We start from the raw sequence: 19,299 nt of genomic DNA on the forward strand, positions 1-19,299 counted from the left end.
CACACACATATATATATATATATATATATATATATATATATATATATATAAATATATATACTGTATATATATAAAATGGATATTTAAAATATTGCAAATATATATAATTCACACACAAATGAATAAATATTCATAAAAAATAGACAACAAAATAAATGTATAATTTAATATAATTAATTCAAATCTAAAGATAAATGATTACATTTTATATGTATATACGATTCATTACATGTATATGATTCATTGTTAAATATTATATAGTTATTATTCATACATACACATATAAAACAACAATTATAATACTATTAATAATTATATGTATATGTGTGTAGAGAAAAATATATAATATTAAATTATTATTATTACAAATTAAGTTTAATATATATATATATATATTTATATATATTTTTTTACTATTATTATATATTGCTAAATTATTAATATCATTATTTAAAAAAATACACCATCAATGAAAGACAACATTTCCAACTAGACATTTATTATCTACTTCTAATTACCTTCAGAAAATCTTAAAACAATTTAAGTTAGCTAAAGTTCTGAACAGTTGCTAAGCTATTGCTAAATGGTCTTCTGGGTGGTCCAAATTCAAAAAGCCCACCCTGAAGTCCCTGCATAAGACTTGGCCCGTACACTAATTTAATTTACGTCCACCAGATTTCATCATCAACCAGGCAAAATACATATCTGACAATAACAGCACAGCTCAAGCCGCATCCTTTGAGGTATCATTCACATATGTGGCACAAACAGTGTAAGATAAGGTTTAATACTAAGGGCAATGGGTTTGTTCACATCCCTTAAATATGAGCAATAGCATAAGTGATGCTTGTCCTAGAAAACACGGCTAATAAACAAAATAAAAACACACTGAACGCACTGAATGGCAGTGTGGCATGATGCCCCCCAGCCCAAGCCTTCAGCTTTTCGCTGTTTCCTGTTGGATGGTCAATGAGTTGCGATCGGTTCTTGCACTGAAGACGGCTGAGGGGGGGTGTCGCAAAATAAAAGGAAACAAGTGTATCAATGAGAAGCGAGACAGGCAAAGGCCCTCGTGAGTGGGAGGGTGTCGGGCCCCCGCTACACGCTGTGACACAGCAGAGGGGTTATTAAAGAAATGTTCATGCCCCGGCGCTGATATAGGGGAGGATGTGCGCGCCTCTGTCTCCATCCTGTAACTTTCGTAAGATGTATTTTTGGATCACATAGCTGCAGCGAGTGCAGCCGGCGGTGTCAACCCCATTCTTGCTTCTCCTTAGCTGGCACATCCAATGCGGCGGACATGAAACGCTGAGTGATGTTGACTTTAATCACGTTAAACGCTGCAATTTCACTCTTGTTTTCCATTGGGAACAATATTAAGCCAACCCTCTGTTTACGACGAGGCCGATTAGAGTGACAATTATATTATGAGAAGCCACACTTGTGGGTTCAGTGAGCGATTTCGCAATCCTGTTGCTTCCTCTCGAGTCTTGAAATGTTAATATAGTTGAGGGTTCGAATGGATTGCAAAATTAGAGGAGGAAATCAACTGAGGGCGGTTACGAAATCGGACATGATACAAGTGTTTGCGATTTCTGTTGAGAGCAAAAAAACGTAAAGAGCAAAACATTTCCGCATAACAAATCGTAATTTGTTTACGATGGGAAACGGGAGGGGTTTCAAAGTGACAGAAAAACAAATAGACAGATACATCAGGGAGGGGCAGCTCATGTCGGTCTCCCTCATTATTTTGATTTGCGACTCCTCAGCTTTGTCCACTGAGGTAGAAGGCATGAGTCTGTGTTCCACGCAAGCGGCTTATTAGCAGCTTGAGGTGAGCTGGTTATAATGACTGAATTAATTAGCGCTGGAGTAGAAATGATTGTGTAAAGGAGACAAAAAAGGGGTGAATGAGAGACAGGAAGAGGAGGAGGAACATGGTAGGACGACCAGCGTTGCGGCAGCCTCTGACCCCCAGCGCATTCGATTGGCAAAGTGTTGTTAAGGAGCGTGATGCCGACCTTCATCACCCCGCCAGCAACGTGACTTCTTCACCTGCCACCTCGCTTCCTCCCGTGGGAATAAAGGTATCTCAGAGGGGCTTGAAAGTGCCACCTTGCTTCTTTCTCTGTTCTCTTAAAGAGTCTGGAGGTCGTCAGGTCACTTTACTGTCGGCTGCCACAAAAATCATTCAGAAATCGATGATATTCCAGCATGTGGGCAAAGACAAAGTCTTTTGAAGCTCATTTGAAGCTCTCAACTTTGTCGTTGCTGCCACTCATGTGGCCGAAATTCATCAACTCCTGTTGAAAACGCACGACTTCGGGTCACTTTGTTGAGGGAGATCACTGTAAGTGTGAACAGCCCTTTTGTCAGATTATTACTGTATATACAAAAGAACAAGAATATGAAAAAGTAGCAGGGCGAAAAATAAAGAGTCTGGAGGTCGTCAGGTCACTTTACTGTCGGCTGCCACAAAAATCATTCAGAAATCAATGATATTCCAGCATGTGGGCAAAGACAAAGTCTTTTGAAGCTCATTTGAAGTTCTCAACTTTGTCGTTGCTGCCACTCATGTGGCCGAAATTCATCAACTCTTGTTGAAAACGCACGACTTCGGGTCACTTTGTTGAGGGAGATCACCGTAAGTGTGAACAGCCCTTTTGTCAGATTATTACTGTATATACAAAAGAACAAGAATGTGAAAAAAATAGCAAGGGAAAAAAGACAGCAATTATCTTGTCTCAAAGAAGATGCCTACAGACAGAGATGGAACGCGAACTGGCTCCGCAATGGATGCAATCGGAGCTGAAACAATTAACATGACAACACAGAGAGAAGTGTGTGCGCTTGCGTGTGTGTGTGGAAAGGAAGATTTATCCGACAACCGATACAAAGACACAACAGAGCAGAGAGAGAATCCAAACACCTCAGATCAGCTAGACGTCAGCTCTTATTGGAGTTGTCATTAACTATCGTTAGTGCTTGTGCTACCGCAAGCAGCAGCCTGTTTAAGGTGGTTTGATGAAAACGATTTATTAGAAAAGAAAAAAAAACATGTTAAGAAACATCAAATGATTCATAGGAGAATGTGCAAAATTTCCTTTATGTTGTTGTTTTACCTACATACGCAACATAAATAAATACACACATATACATATAAATAATAAATAAATAATCAATAATTTTTTTAATATGACCACAATAATCTAATAATGATAATAATTATTATTATTATTATAATGAATAATGAATTAATAAAGCTATATATAGATAAATATTAGGGCTGTGCAATTAATCGCATGTGATTGTCATCTTGTCAGTAAAGCCGGTTCTGTGATTAGTAGTAAATCTCCATCACCTGCTTTCAGATGGAGCAGCATTTACTACACAGATGCAAAATTTCCTTTATGTTGTTGTTTTACCTACATACGCAACATAAATAAATACACACATATACATATAAATAATAAATAAATAATAAATAATTTTTTTAATATGACCACAATAATCTAATAATGATAATAATAATAATTATTATTATTATAATGAATAATGAATTAATAAAGCTATATATAGATAAATATTAGGGCTGTGCAATTAATCGCATGTGATTGTCATCTTGTCAGTAAAGCCGGTTCTGTGATTAGTAGTAAATCTCCATCACCTGCTTTCAGATGGAGCAGCATTTACTACACAGACCCGTAGTTCACTGACAATTAGGCAATATCGCGTTCATAATCGCAGATCGAATCGCCTGTGATTATGAACACAATTTTGCGTAGCTTGTCAGTGAACTACAGCTCTGTGTAGTAAATGCTGCTCCATCTGAAAGCAGGTGATGGAGATTTACTACTAATCACAGAACCGGCTTTACTGACAAGATGCGCATGACAATCACATTCGATTAATTGCACAGCCCTAATAAATATATGAAGCCATTTATCATATTTATGGCTTTGAGCCCAAAAAAATAAATACAAATTTAAAAAGTGAAAAACTGCTGGCCTAAAATGCTTATTGTCGAAAAACTGTATTTTGTGGCACTGCAAAGAAAAAGAAAAAAAAGAAAAAAATCTTGGCCTGAAGGAACGACACAAAAAGGACCGTGTTCTGCACTTGCCTAACAGAAAGCGAGAGTAGAACAGGGAAGAGGGAGAGAGAGATAGAAAGAGCTGAAGGTCTAATCCAGATCAATTGTTTTCTGTTTCTGAATCTCTCTCTCTCTCTCGCTCTGTTTCTCTGGTATCAGGTCTCAGCAGAGGCACCTTTAGAGATCCTAATAGCGGCACATGGTGTCGGTCTCTCTTTTCTCTGGTTTCTTGAAAAAAATCTTGGCCTGAAGGAACGACACAAAAAGGACCGTGTTCTGCACTTGCCTAACAGAAAGCGAGAGCAGAACAGGGAAGAGGGAGAGAGAGATAGAAAGAGCTGAAGGTCTAATCCAGATCAATTGTTTTCTGTTTCTGAATCTCTCTCGCTCTCTCGCTCTGTTTCTCTGGTATCAGGTCTCAGCAGAGGCACCTTTAGAGATCCTAATAGCGGCACATGGTGTCGGTCTCTCTTTTCTCTGGTTTCTTACCTTTAGGAGATCTATTTCTTTGATGCAATCTTGCCGAGCTTTGGCATCCATCAAGTCGAATATCTATCAAAAGATCAAAAGGGAGAGAGAAAGAGAAAGGAGAAAGAGGGTATGACATAAAGACAGAAAAAGAAAAAGCAAGTAAAAATGTTACTGGTACAGGGTGGTAGAGCAAGAAGGAGGGGGTAAGTCACACTGAAACCCAGGACCCCCAAACTCCTGCCCCAGCACATCTACACCCCTGCTGCCTCAAGCGTCCCTGTTTTCCCAGAATAACCTGCGTTAATGGGTCAGGAGAACTGTGCGAGAAGACAGGGTTCATTTTTAGGTCATCCAATTTTATTTAATGTTTCTCCAAAATACTTCTAATATTACTTAACATTTAAATGCTTCTAATTGGTCAATAACAGCACTTGGCAGTCAAATACTTTTTCACAATGACCAGTCTTATCACTTCATGCTTTCCTCCTCCTCGCAACTCAAATCAATATTTATTTATTTAACCATATTAATGAATTAATCTTTCAATTAATTAATTTGACTTTATTTACTAAGTAAATACTGTATTTTCTATCTTTTGATTTTCTGTATTTATTTGCATTACTAATTAATTAATTAATTTATTTGTATTGATTAATTTATTGGTCTTAGCGTGTATTTATTTATTTGTATTAATTTAATTATCTTTTAATTTATTACTAATTATTTTTTATCTTTATTTGTATTAATTAACACATGTAATTATTTATTTAATCTATTTAATTGCACTCGTATCTTTTTATTTATTACAAATTAATATTTATATACTTTTTATTTATTTGTATTAATACATTTATCTTATATTTAATAATTTTTTTTTATTTAAATACAACTACATGAATATTTTTAATTACTTAAATTAAAAAGAAAAGTTTCATGTTCGCATTGATAACACAATTTATTTTGCTATAACGGGCTGACTTTAAATTATGTCGTACTTGTTGTAAAACAAGCTTGTTTGTGCTGTTTTAGAATATCAAAGCTGATTATGCCGACAGTATGTTAGATGTATTTGATAGATTTGATCATGTCTGTCCAGATTATAATAAAGCACACAGCGTAAAAAGCAAACAGAAAATGTTACGAGTATCTCAAGGCAAAAGTCTAAAAATCAAGCCAAACCTTTCAAACCTAAAGAGAATTAAACTATTCCAAATATTACATTCTTCCTTCATGCAATCAGGGTTGCACAACATTTGCGTCAGGAAACATCGCCTATAATAATTATCCTAATCACAAAAGGTGGAAATGTTGCCCATAGTGGACCTCCAACCTGACAGCTTGGAACCATGTACAAAATCATAGAGATTGAAGTTGATAGTTGATCTCCAAAAATCTGCATTGCAATATGTATATAATGAAATATTATGTAACTGCAGCTCTAAAGTTTGCATTTTCAAGTCAATACTATAAGAACACAACAAGCAGCATGAATGAACTGCATTATGGGAAATATTGACTGAGTAAAGACTGTTTCTACCTGTCATTTTTAATGGCATATACAAAAATGCCAATTGTTTCTGGGCTCATCATTAGTGTTGATAAAGTCAGTGGTAGTGACTGAGTCGACCACTGTGTGTGTCAAGAAAGCAGAAGCGATGGTAACCGGGGACCAGCCTTTTAATCTAGAGCTTGCCAATTATTTCTTCCAGCACGTCTGCTCTGCACATCCGGAGGAAACTGTGGAGCTTTTTTTTGTGCTGGCTGTGTCTGTGAATATGTTTTATGGCAGGATAAGAAACAGATTCAATCGTGACTATCAGCGCAAAAGCCAATCAGATACCTGCTTCTGTTCAAACGAAATTTGCATAAATGTATTGATGAGTGTTTTGGTGCTTTCCAATCAGTCAATCCAGTACTGTTTTACCTTATTTTTTTGTTATGCGAAATTCATGACTTAATGTTCCAATAAAAAATGTATTAATTCATTTTAAATAAACTGAATCGCTTAGCCACTGACTTTGGATTTAAGTCATATAAAAAGTGTTTACAATTTCCTTCAGCTGTGTAATCGTGTGTTGCAGCAGAACAAATTAATCAAGACACAAACTACAATAAACTGCCATCCAAACATGAATCTCTCACGAGTGGCTTTTAGGCAGTTCAGCTTTATGCTTCAGCATTCAATAGAATCAAATATTACTATATATTTATTTGCAATTATTTTGTTAATTATACGGGCTTAAAATTGATCATATCGCAACTAAATATTTACAATACATTTAATTTCAATAACTTTGTTAATTAAAAATGCTTAACAACATTATTAAATTGTGATATTAGCAATGTTAAGTGTATGCAATTAAAATGATTGCAAATCAATACACTGTAAAAATTTAATCACAATATTAACATTTAATAATTTAAACTTATCAAGAAATATATTTAGCTATAATAAGAGTTATTTTGGTATCGCTGAAATACTATTATAGGTTTTTTTTATGTATTTTCCGTTTACATTTAAGTTTTAGTCATTTTGTTGTTTTGTCATTTTTACTAGTTTTTTTTCTACATTTTAGTTTTAGTTATTTTAGTTGCTTTGACAAGTAGCAGAAAAAAAACTAGTTATTTTATTTAATTTTTATTTCAGGTAGCGTTTATTTTATTTCAAGTAATGAAATGTTTACACCAGACTTTACTGATATAAAACATACACAAAAATTTTCATTGCAGAGACTGTAAAATATACTTATTTCACAAATTAAGACATACAGCATGAAAAGTTCTTACCTGCACTTTTTTCAAAGCTACCGGTGTATGGTCTAGCATGCATGTAGCTCGATAAACCTCGCTGAACTGTCCTCTTCCAATCTTTTTTTCAATGTGAAAATTGGCTAAACTGTTATAGCCCATATCCTGTTGGATTTTCTGAAAAAATGAAGAACAAAACAAGAACATTTCAAGAAAGCAAAATGCACATCACACAGCTTTCATTTGTGCTTTTCCATTCATCTTAAACTTAAAATGACAAACCAAACATGTCCCCACTGATCGGCCATTGCGAGCCAAACTCCATGATTGTTTTTATTTATACGCCAAGAGAAGGAAGAAAACTCTGGAGGGAATCTGGGAAAGGTGTCATTAGGGCGATGTGTCAGGGCGAGACAGTGTGGAAACGAATCAACATTAAGCATCCACTTTGAATCCAAAGCGCAACATGAATCTTTGCCATATACTTTCTGGATGAATCAGGCGAGTGGTGACATCCCTACTTCTGAAGTGACTTATGCTGGACCAGTTAGTGACAAACCGCCCAGAGTGCTCTTCCTAAGAAGACATGCAGCGCCTTGACACTTGCGCTCTAAAATTAAAAATCTAAACAAAACCCAGAATTAGCCCCTCGGAGATGGTGTGAGCAAATAAATAAATTAACACTCTGACCTTTAGAGGCTTTTCGAGTGTAAACTTTAATCCCGCAAACATTCAGGCAAATGGAGGTGACAGATTGTGGAACGCAATATGTCGTGGCAAACTACCCAAGGATGGCCATAAAACGACCTTGAAGGCATTGTGAAGATGTGAAAGAGACGGGCAGGATGACACAAACCTATTCTTGTAAACATGCTAAATCGCTTTTATTTATAGTCATGGAATATATTTTCATGTTATGATTCCATATTAAGCTTAAGTTTTGCTCAACTCCCCGAAACATTCATCCATTAGGATATTCAGTCATAGCAACAAACGACGACTTGATGTGAACGGCCTCCATGTCTTTCTTACAATACCAGAATACTTGGACGATCTGTCAAATCCATCAACATTGTGTAAAACTGTCTGATATATATAATGGGTTGAACTGAAATAAATGAGTTGCAGGAAGCAATGCAGCTTGACTAGACACCGGAGGGGTGGATGTAGATCAAGGGGCGACCAATTTAAGAATTTCATTGTTTTCCAACTTGACAGCTTTAAGGGGAAAAAAAGGTGTGAGCCAAAGAATTGCCCCATCCAATTAACACACTGCGGTAGCTTGTTTTTTCATGTGACAACGCGCTCTCAAGCCCCTTCTTCCAGGGACACATCTGGCGCAGCAGAAGCAGCGCTCTCTTTCTGCCACCGCAGTGAAGAGAAAAAAGCTGGATCTGACTAAATTTAACAATATCAAGCTAATATCCAAGACACCAGGTTTCTCGGCAATGTGCAGTTACCTTGTGTCAAATCCAGAGAGGCTTATGAAAAAATGGTTATTTGAGCACAATAACAAGTTGGAAAATTCATGTTTTTTTTTTGATATACAAACCAAGAAAAAAAATAAAATAAAACACCTAGGGGGTCAATGACACATGTATTCATTAACAATAGTGTTATCGTTTACTAAAGCTAAAACTATTAAAATAGTTTTTGTTAATTAAAATCTAAATACTAGATTAAAACATTAATAATGAAAATGAGAATTGTCGCTAGCTTAAAAAATTATAATAGTATATAAATAATGCTAAAATAACACTGATTAGTTAAAGGATTACAATTATTTATTTTTAATTACATTGAAAATAATAATAAAAATATATATTTATATAATATAATCAATAACTGCTTCACTTTCATCAGCCAAATAAAAAACATGGGGTGCAGGAAAACAAAACACGAAATTACATCATAAAGGACCTACACAAACGTCATGTGGTGCAATTAATTATACATATTAAAGAACATTAATACATAATTAATAATACGTAATATTTGTGTAAAAAAAACTTTTTACCTTAGAAAATATTTATATTTTCTTATAAATATTTACATTATTCTTAAGTTACACCAAATGATTTAGAGACATGAAATTAAACTTTTGAAAATAGCATACATCATTTTCAAAACCATATGATACCCACATAAACACAAAGAGTGCATTTATAAGAACTTTGCCTGTGTGCTTCAGACTAGATTTGTAAAAGATTTTGCTTTTGTTTATTGTGGACACTCCTATTTGTCATTGAACCATAGATGATACATATGTATCATGTTGATTTGGTCTGCAGCGGATGGTCCACAGAGGGCCAAGGCATTGCTTTCACTCCCCGCATGGTCGCTTGACAAATGTTAGCATGAGCCTCTAAAGCGGCATGACAAGCGCATGCTGAGAGCAAAGTCGAGCTAATGTGTTCTGGCATGCGACTCGCTAATCACACATTTACATATGCAATGACCTACATTTGCATGTCAGCTCGCACACTGTCCGGCCTGATTAACGACGGGCACCTCCCAGCGCCGAGGAGGCCGGCATAGCGGCGGGAGGAGGCCAGAGGGTGGCGTTTTTTTTGGCAGCCGAAGGGACGCACTGCCAGCCAGGATTAGGCCTGACGCGGCCTGAGCTCCAGACACTTCATTAGAGGTAATCTGTTTAGCAGTGGGCAGTGTATGTAAACTTCACAGGCCATTTGCGGCACCTTTCTGCCCCCTGGCCTCGCCTTCAAAGGGCAGCAGGGGCGCCCTGACTGACAGCTTGCCTCATCCGTGGCTTTGCGCTGTCACACAATTTAGAGCACTGAGCTGACACGAGATGAACCGCAGCAGCCGAGGATCTCCACGACCGCCGGGGTCACTCGACAGCGGCGTGACACGGTTTGTACAGATTGCAGCTTGCAGGAGGGGCGGGAGCTCAAAGGGCTCGTTGCCACTCTGCGTGAAGCAGAGAAAACAAAAATAATGCACGAAGGTCAGAGTAAAGGGGCCAAGAACGGCTTGAATTGGGAAGATGCGGTCACATTAGTGAAATGTCAGCGAAATTTTGCGGGCAAAAAGTCTGCCTTGTTGTTAATAGTGTAGTGAATGAATGAATGAATGAATGATGAATGATGAATGATGAATGAATGATGCATTTATATAGCGCTTTATTGTGTATTGTTGTACACCCAAAGCCCTTTACAATCATTTGGGGGGGAGGGGGGGTCTCTCCTCAACCACCACCAGTGTGCAGCATCCACTTGGATGATGCGACGGCAGCCACAGGACAGCGGCGCCAGTGCGCTCACCACACACCAACTACAGGTGGAGAGGAGAGAGAGTCATAGAGCCAATCAAGTGGTTGGGGATTATTAGGAGGCCATGATTGACAAAGGCCAGGGGGGCAATTTGGCCAGGACACCAGGGTTACACCCCTACTCTTTATGAGAAGTGCCATGGGATTTTTAATGACCACTGACAGTCAGGACCTCGGTTTAACGTCTCATCCAAAGGGCGGTGCTTTTTGACAGTATAGTGTTCCCGTCACTATACTGGGGCATTAGGACCCACACAGACCACAGGGTGAGCACCCCCTGCTGGCCTCACTAACACCTCTTCCAACAGCAACCTAGTTTTCCCAGGAGGTCTCCCATCCAGGTACTGACCAGGCTCAACCCTGCTTAGCTTCAGTGGGCAACCAGTCTTGGGCTGCAGGGTGATATGGCTGTGGCCAGTAGTGATGCATGAAGTACAGCTCACATAGAAGTTACTTTCAAACCAAGCCGCTTTCTGTTGGTCAGTGTGGCAATTCATGTGACCAACTTGAATGAGCGACATCTGCATGGGGAACTTTTTCTCCATCACGCGAAACTCCCGATCGTGCAGATTTCTATCGAAATGACTTAATATTGCTTGCAAAATTTCACTAAACAATGGCAATGTCAACAAACATTTTGTCAAAGTCTTCGTTAATGAAATTAACACTAGCACAGAGGTGGGAAAGAAGGGGCCAAAAATGTCTTGATTTGGGATGTGGAACTTTTGAGCAAAGATTTGATGCACTCACATTAGTGAAATGCCCACGAAAAAATTGTCTATTGTCAATAGCATAGCAGTGCATAATAAAGCACAGCTCATGCAGAAGCCACTTGCGTACCAAGCAACTTTCTGTTGGTCAATGCGCCAATTTCACGTGATCAACGTAAAATCTGTGCAGGGAACATTTTCGCCCCAACTCGAAACTCTTTATCACATGGATTCCTATTGGAATGACTGGATTCCGCCCCTGTGAAATTTCGACAAGCAACGGTAAATGTGACCACACCTTTAAGCCCAAAGCATACTTATATTTTGATGCAAACAAGCACTCAAAATATGCACACTAGAAAGTTTTGATCCTTGTTTAGCGCTATTTCTGTCCAGAGGTCATGATCAAAAAAGATGTCTCTGCACTAATTTAAACTAGAGTTGCGCATATTTCTTTACCTCTTACCATAATAGCTTGTCAACATGAGCGACTATTGTTATTGCATTGTTGTTCCATCTTATCTGTCTTTTTTACCTGTGAAACAACAGGCCTGTGCAATGTTGTCACCTTGTGGACAAACTAACTACAGCAAAAAAATCTCAAAGCGCATGCGCGAACTGAGCATACATTGTACACATGGAAGGGGCTGAGAACGCTAAAAAAGGGGAAAAAAATTGCCCATGCAGATTTTGTTAGAAAAATCTAACGGCGCACATACAGTAAATGGGTACTCCACTAATGTAAGTGTAAAAAACGAAGTATATTTTGGGCTTTAGTCTTGAACCGTCGCTTTGGTTAAATAAAAAAAGGGTCAGAGGGGACGGAAGATGCAGCAGAGCATGCTGGGTAAATTACTGAAAGCGACAACACATCACAGGAGCAACAGCAAAGGATGGAGGGTTGGCCACTGGTGACACAAGTGTAAAAAGAGAAATGCAGACGTGTGGCCGCATGACAGGGGATGCGAGATAGGAGGAGGAGAATGACGGAGGATGGAACGGCAGCAGTATGGAAGACTAGGTGTGAGCTGACAGCACAACACTGCCAGCGGCTGCCAAGGAAAGGACAACCGAAGCGCTGAAGAGGTGGTAGAGTAGCAAGACGGGCTTGGTGGTGTGTGCTGGAGGGGGGCAAGGCAGGAGATCCTGTTCGCATCTTTTTCATCAACGTCTCTCTTCAGGCCCGACCCATGCAATATTTATACCTCCTTCACCCCACACCTCTTCAACAACCTCTACTGCTCCAGTATTTAAAGCCTTTGCTTTACAAGGGGATTTTGCTTCGTCGAGAAATCTGCCGTGACGATTAAAATCTGATCTGAAGATCTCGCCCTCCCACTCGCTCAGAGAGCAAATGCGCCATCAAATATGCATGCCTTACCAACTCATCCGGCATCTCCTATGCATATCCATGAAACCTTGGGGACCTGAAGATATGATATCAGCATATGCGTGATTGCATACACAATTCAGCATTTTTGGTTGCTTTTTTTTCTTCCAAGGGAATACAAGTCGATCTTGGATGCTTGTTGAGAGTCTTGTAAAAGTCATTCTCTTAAGCTGTCATGGTGTAATCCATTGCCAGATTTACCTTGAGTGTTGCGTTCAAACTAATGTCAAATGTCTCTCATGCTTTTTTGATGACGGTGGGCCTGTAGTTTTCACCACCTGGCTGTATTAAACAACCAGATTTAGTACAAGACCATTCAATGTCTCACTGAAGGTCAAAGGATATTGGATTTTGCCTAATAACTAATGTTTAAAAAAGCCATATTCCAATTTATTGGCTAATACCTTTTAATAAAATAAGTAAAAAAATGTCAAGAGACTACATGAGCCCAAAACATATGACATCCCAGAAGCAGTTTATTGTTTAATCAAAACTTCCATAAATAATTGGAAACCAAACCAGTAAAAACATTTTTTTAAATGTTATCTGGAATTTCATAAATACTGGAATCCTGTAGTCTCTATGTTTGGGTCGTTCCATCCCATTTAAAATATTTAAACATTAAACATACTGATTTTAAAAACTACTGGATTTAGCATTTTTCCCCACATCAGTTATCTGTATCTGCAAAATTCAACATAGGTTTAAACATAAATCAATGTATATAAGACATTTGATGTTTGAAGTTTGAACGCAACGCTCAATGTAAGTCTAGCAATAGAATACTTCATGACAGGTTAAGGATCACTTATTTTCTTGGAGATGCTTGATTCAAGGTTTTTTTTGTTTTTTTGTTGAAAAAAACAATAAAATGCTTACAATCTGAATTGTGTATGATTCTCATTTAGAACTAATTAAATAAAATAAAATAAAAAAACAAATAATTTTTAATTAGAATTGTCAATTATTTTGATTACGTTAACGGTTCTTGAACATTTCTTGCTCTTTTCCACTGAAGGAAAAAAAAGACCTAATGCATTAATTCGTTTTTTTTTATTCTCTCCTGATAAGGGAACATTTATGAACAAGTAAATACGAGCACTAATTATCAACAGTGCATTATGAATGGTTATATACTTTTAATTCCCAGTGTTTCAATCATATGATACAAATAACTTTAATACATATAAACAATGACAGAGAAATCACTTAGGCCTAGACTCAAGCAATCACCAGATGATGTTTTTATATAGACCAAATTAATATTTTTAATTTATTTTCACCAGATGAAAAACGCAAAGTAAAGTTTCTTTCACAAGGCAAGTTTCTCTGTTTTGCTCTTCTATAATAAAATATCCACAGTAAAAATAAAAAAAGTGGTTAATGATGACTGATTTACACATACAGTACAAGAAAGATGCTCCTCATGTAAAATAAATAAAAACTTTTATTGTATTTGATAATAAAATGAAGATTCCAAAGGCTGGTATCGGCAGTGATTACTCAGTAAAAAAACAAAAAAAACATTATGTTCTAATTTGAACATAACTCATGACCTACCACAAGACGACTTACAATAATGGAGTCGGATGATTGGAGGGAATTAGTCTGGAGGGATTGAAAAGGAAGTATGACAAAAGAGAGATTAAGAGAGCGAATGAGGAAGAGAGAGAGCAAAAGACTGCTAAAAGCAGCAGATTTCTAACACCTCTGTCTCTGGTACTGGAAACACATGATGGCTCCTGTGTGCAAGAAACGTTGCTTGTGCAGAGAGCAGAATCTCATTATCACCTCTCACCCGGCACAGCGGAGAGACAGCCGGAGCAGACCACCGCCTGTCTCTCTGCGGGTGGATTGACAGACACGGAGATATTTGACGGGGGCAGATGTGGATGTGGAAGAGGGCGACAGGCTCGTGCTACATGCTGCTAAGCAAGCAGGAGGTGAGTCAGGAAGGTAGACACTAAAAAAAACCTCAAGTGGCTTTGTAGAATGAATGGGATTACAAAGAAAGTTTGGCTAGACTGTATGCGTGTTTGTGTTTATGTATGAGAGTACACAAACCTGTGGCTGAAACACTGGCACTGGAGGCTGCTGGCCTTGTGATTGGGCATCCATTGTGACAGCAGCAGTCCCTTACACCCCTGTAAAACAAACAAACAAACAAAATATGATGCATCGACCATTCCTGGCACGGCCACAGGAACAAACCCTCCCTCCTTGTAATAATCTCCAGTGAAGGCGGACGTGTGAATCCGGTAATAGAATTAGGGTCCGGAGCAGCGCTCCTGACAATCATACGCTGCCGTGGATACAGTCGGCCAGCGTCACCCGATCCACTGAGAACACGACACCCATTGTGTTAATGAGACCTGTCAAAGAGCCACGGCATTGGAGACCCTTCAAATTTAATGGTAAAACTCAATTGTTAAAACCAGTAGCCCATTTATCGAGCACCAAAGCAAATTATTGCTAAAAAAAAAAAAACATTGAATGTGTGAAACCAAATACAGTGCGGTCAGAATACAAAAGACACACAATTAAAGTTGAAGATGAGCATAGGACAATACTACAGCAGGTACAGTACCAGTTCTACCACCAAAACTCAATATTATAATCAGTTACAGTGGGGCAAAAAAGTATTTAGTCAGCCACCAATTGTGCAAGTTCTCCCACTTAAAAAGATGAGAGATCTAAATTAGTCAGTTATATACTGATAAATATCTGCCGATATTTGACCATTAAGAGATTTTTGAAAGATTTAATTTAGTCAAAATCCAAACTGGAAATTGAAAATGAAGTTTCCGTAATTACATTTAAATAACTAGGTATTTAAACTATATGCTGTTCAGGGAGTCATGTTCTAGTGAGGTTCCTCAACAACGAACCGCTTCTCAAAATTTCAGTTGAACCCATTTTACATATTGTTACTGTATCATCATTTTTGGTTGACGGTGGCCATTGACTTCCATAGTATTTTTGTCCATACTATGGAAGGGTTACTATCAATTGTTTTGTTACAAACATTATTCCAAAATATATTCTTTGGTGCTCAACAGACGAAAGAAATGCATACAGGTTTGGAACAAAATGAAAATTTGTCATCATTTACATTTTACATAATGTAAATGACAGTTTTCATTTTTGGGTGAATCATCCCTTTAAATGTTATTCTGTTAAATATTCAGTTTTTTTATGATAAATAATTAAAATCTTGCATTGCTTTGGTTTAGATATCAAGGCAACAAGAACCAAAAGAAAATCACATTTACATCAACAGAAACACATATAGTATATTCAGCAAACACTACAAACTAGCAGCTGATTCCTTATGACTATCTATCTATCTATCCTATAATTTTATATTTTGTTAAAACACCCTTTATTTTGGCTTAAAACTGAAAGAAGAACTTCAAGTTTCAGAGTGTACTTGGCAACACTTTTAATGTGCTTCTCACTAAAAATCTGGTAAAAAAAAAAAAATGCAAATCTCCGTTTGCTAAAATGGACCATAAACATTTTCAATGCACATTATAAGTGAACAACTGTGTGGACTTAAAGGGCCTGTTTACACCTAGTCATTTCATGCATTTTTGCTGATCGGATATCTGATTTGTTAAAACGTTTCCATTTACACTTGGCCACATAAATGTGTCATCGCAAAACGAAAAAATAATTCCCTTGCTATATTTAAATTTAACGGAGTTCACGTCAACAAAATCAAAAGATAAGCGCTGCATTTGATTAATTATCAGCTCATTTCAAGATCAAAGGAGATAGGAGATCTCCGCAATAGGAGAGCGCGCAGCATCAGCACTGGGAAGTTAAGTTTGTCTTACTACTTTTAATTATGATGATTGTGTGTTGAGAGTCTGTGTCTTACTTTGTTTCATTTGCGGCAGTTTGCGTGTCGGCTTGCTGAAGAGATACTCAGCTACTCGTCCGCAGCAATGCGTGTTGCATTAGCGCAGTCTGACTAATGTCATATAGCCTATAACACGCTCTCACATGTTTAATATTTTATCATTTTGGGAGGAGTAAAATTTACATATGTGGTTTCAACAACCAGATGCATTTACACTTGTCGAGTTTCATCTGGAATGCGGCCTAGACCACCTCCTGAAGTGGTTTGAGTGATCGGATTTATATTAGTCTCGAATGCGTTTCGGAGGGCATTTACACCTGGTCTTTTCACGATCGGCTATCCAATCAGAAAAAACGCATGAAGTGACCAGGTGAAAACAGGCCCAAAGTGATCCAAATCTAGTGCACATTTACAGATTAATTGCAACCCTTATCATCTGCATCTGCCCATTACACTCTTAAAAATAAAGGTGCTTCACGATGCCATAGAAGAACCGTTTTGTCTAAATGGTTCCATAAAGAACTTATAACATCTGAAGAACCTTTCTGTTTCACAAAAGGTTCTTTGTGGCGAAAGAAGGTTCTTCAGATTACAAAAAGTTATAAAAGAGATGGTTCTTTAAAGAATCTTTGACAGAATGGTTCGTTGTGGAACCAAAAATGGTTCTTCTATGGCATCGCTTGAAGAACCTTTTGAAGCACCCTTATTTTTAAGAGTGTAGCTAATTAGTTAGCTAATTAACAACAAGTGGTCATTCCACAGAGTACCAGAAACAACATACAACAACCTTGTCAATGGATATTTTGTTTTCAAATATTTTTGGCAGTAGAAGAATTGCATAAATTGTTACTTTAAATTTAGAATAAATTCTAATTTAATTCAGAAAATGTGCACATTTTATTCGGTAGCATTAAATAATATTATATCTGTCATCCTGCTCTCTAGATATCGGTTTTTGGCCACTGAATTAAAGAAAAAACATGTCGCTTAACTACAAATTTCAACCCAATGATTCCTTCATTACTTTCACACACACACACACACACGCACACACACACACACACACACACACAAAAACCTTCAATAACAGCCGCCCATAAAGCACTTAGTATCTGTTGAGTCTAGTGCTCCTGGAAAGCCTACAGAGACATAAATGTGGGCACAATAAAGCATATGTGCCCATAAGAAACAGTGAAGATGTGTTGTCTTTGCAGAGCCGACGATGAGAAGGAATAAATTAGGCCTGAGCTTTCGTCGGTGACAGTGAGCAAATACTAAAGACGGCTGCTCACTTTTCTTTACATCAAGCCGGGAGATGGGCCTGTGCGTGCCGCAGCCATCAAAATTTTTAATGATTGCTTGGTTGTCACTTCACTACGATGCGCAGCTCGGGTGAGCTCACCGTGTCCTCACTGTACTGAAGGAAAATGAGCGAGGGTTAAAAAAAAGAAACACTCCTTTCATAGAAAGGCCATTTACATGTCGCTCACCGCGTTGAACGTCCGTCTAAGCGCGTTGTCAGGGCTGAGTGGATCGAGGAGCTCGAGCCAATTAAAATACCTCATGCCGGTGAACGGAGAGATGGAGCTGAAGCTGTCACCATGGCAAAATAAAATCAGCCCGGTTTGTTGAAGGTTAATAACACTAATTAAGCACCAACCTCACAACTGAGATTTGAGTGACAGTGCGCGCAGGACAGGGTTTGTTGCCGCCGAAGATTTGTTTCTGTTTGCCATTTTTTGCAGTTTAGCTAAATTTGTCTCCACATTAAGGATTGTGGAAACTGCTTGCGTGACGCATTTTCTCTGGGGAAGAACTAGTCGCTAAAGCCACACATTTAAACAGCCACTCTATGTCATTAGTACTGGAAGAGTACGTTTTTAAATGAATGAAACACGCCCGAGCTCCCAAAAAGCATACTTACGAAACTCTCTCTTTGTTCTTTCTTTACGAAACTTCAAAATGCGACTGAGGTGAATAGTTCTGGGCAATAATTAGCAGTTTGAGACAGCAGTCAAAGGACACTCCTGTTGGCGATGTACAACGCTGCTGTTGTCTCCCTATTATGATAAAACAAACAAACACAATTTTATGCAATTACGTGAAACAGAGTGACAAATCCAATTTCAATCACTCCGTTGACTTTTAAAGTGAACATGAAATGCTGTTTGTAACCCATTTTAATTTTCTAATGTGACATTTCAGAGCAAAACAATAAAATAATTGTATAATAAAACTTTTAAAAAAACTGTACATTTTAATGCTGTGATTCCAAAATCCCAGCATTAGCATTAACATTTAGTATTTAATATTATGACTATTATTAAGAATGTTTTTAATAATTTCTTATTATCATATTATAATATGAAACAATAAAATAATTGTATAAAATAAAAAACCGTAATGCTATAATGCTTGTAGAAATTAATACAATAGAATTTAGTGTCTTAATTTTAATATTGATATTAGTCAAATAAAGTAATTTTAAAAAATAACACTAAACATTACAATGCGTTCTCACACACTCTCTCTCTATACAGTAATATTTCAAAATTATGTATGTGTTTCATTAATTTATATATTTATTTATATTTGATTCTCCCTCTCTGCCAAAATTCACTTAACAATAGAATTTAGTTAACAGTAGGGATGTAACGATTCACTCAACTCACGATTCGATTCGATTCACGATTTTGATTTCCCTATTCAATTCGATTCACAATTTTGAAA

The 19,299-nt window shown here is 37.4% G+C and overlaps 1 protein-coding gene across 2 annotated transcripts in view; it reads right to left on the bottom strand.

Annotated features, from left to right (window-relative positions):
- nek7 (NIMA-related kinase 7) overlaps nt 1-18,612 on the bottom strand; it is a 59,744-nt gene extending 41,132 nt beyond the window's left edge. Inside the window, exons 1-4 of one of the 2 annotated variants that reach the window (XM_016273784.1) lie at nt 18,494-18,612; nt 14,769-14,848; nt 7,352-7,489; nt 4,583-4,645 (exon numbers count right to left, since the gene is read on the bottom strand). In XM_016273784.1, coding sequence (XP_016129270.1) covers nt 4,583-4,645; nt 7,352-7,489; nt 14,769-14,822 — 255 coding nt within the window. In that variant the 5' untranslated portion in view covers nt 14,823-14,848; nt 18,494-18,612. Of the gene's footprint in view, nt 1-4,582; nt 4,646-7,351; nt 7,490-14,768; nt 15,155-18,493 lie in introns of those variants that run through there. The other variant, XM_016273783.1, reaches the window with a different exon arrangement.
- Between the last annotated feature and the right edge of the window lie 687 nt (nt 18,613-19,299).

The sequence above is a fragment of the Sinocyclocheilus grahami genome, unplaced genomic scaffold (genome assembly GCF_001515645.1).
Source record: "Sinocyclocheilus grahami isolate Dianchi unplaced genomic scaffold, SAMN03320097.WGS_v1.1 scaffold81.1, whole genome shotgun sequence".
Taxonomy (NCBI): Eukaryota; Metazoa; Chordata; class Actinopteri; order Cypriniformes; family Cyprinidae; genus Sinocyclocheilus; species Sinocyclocheilus grahami.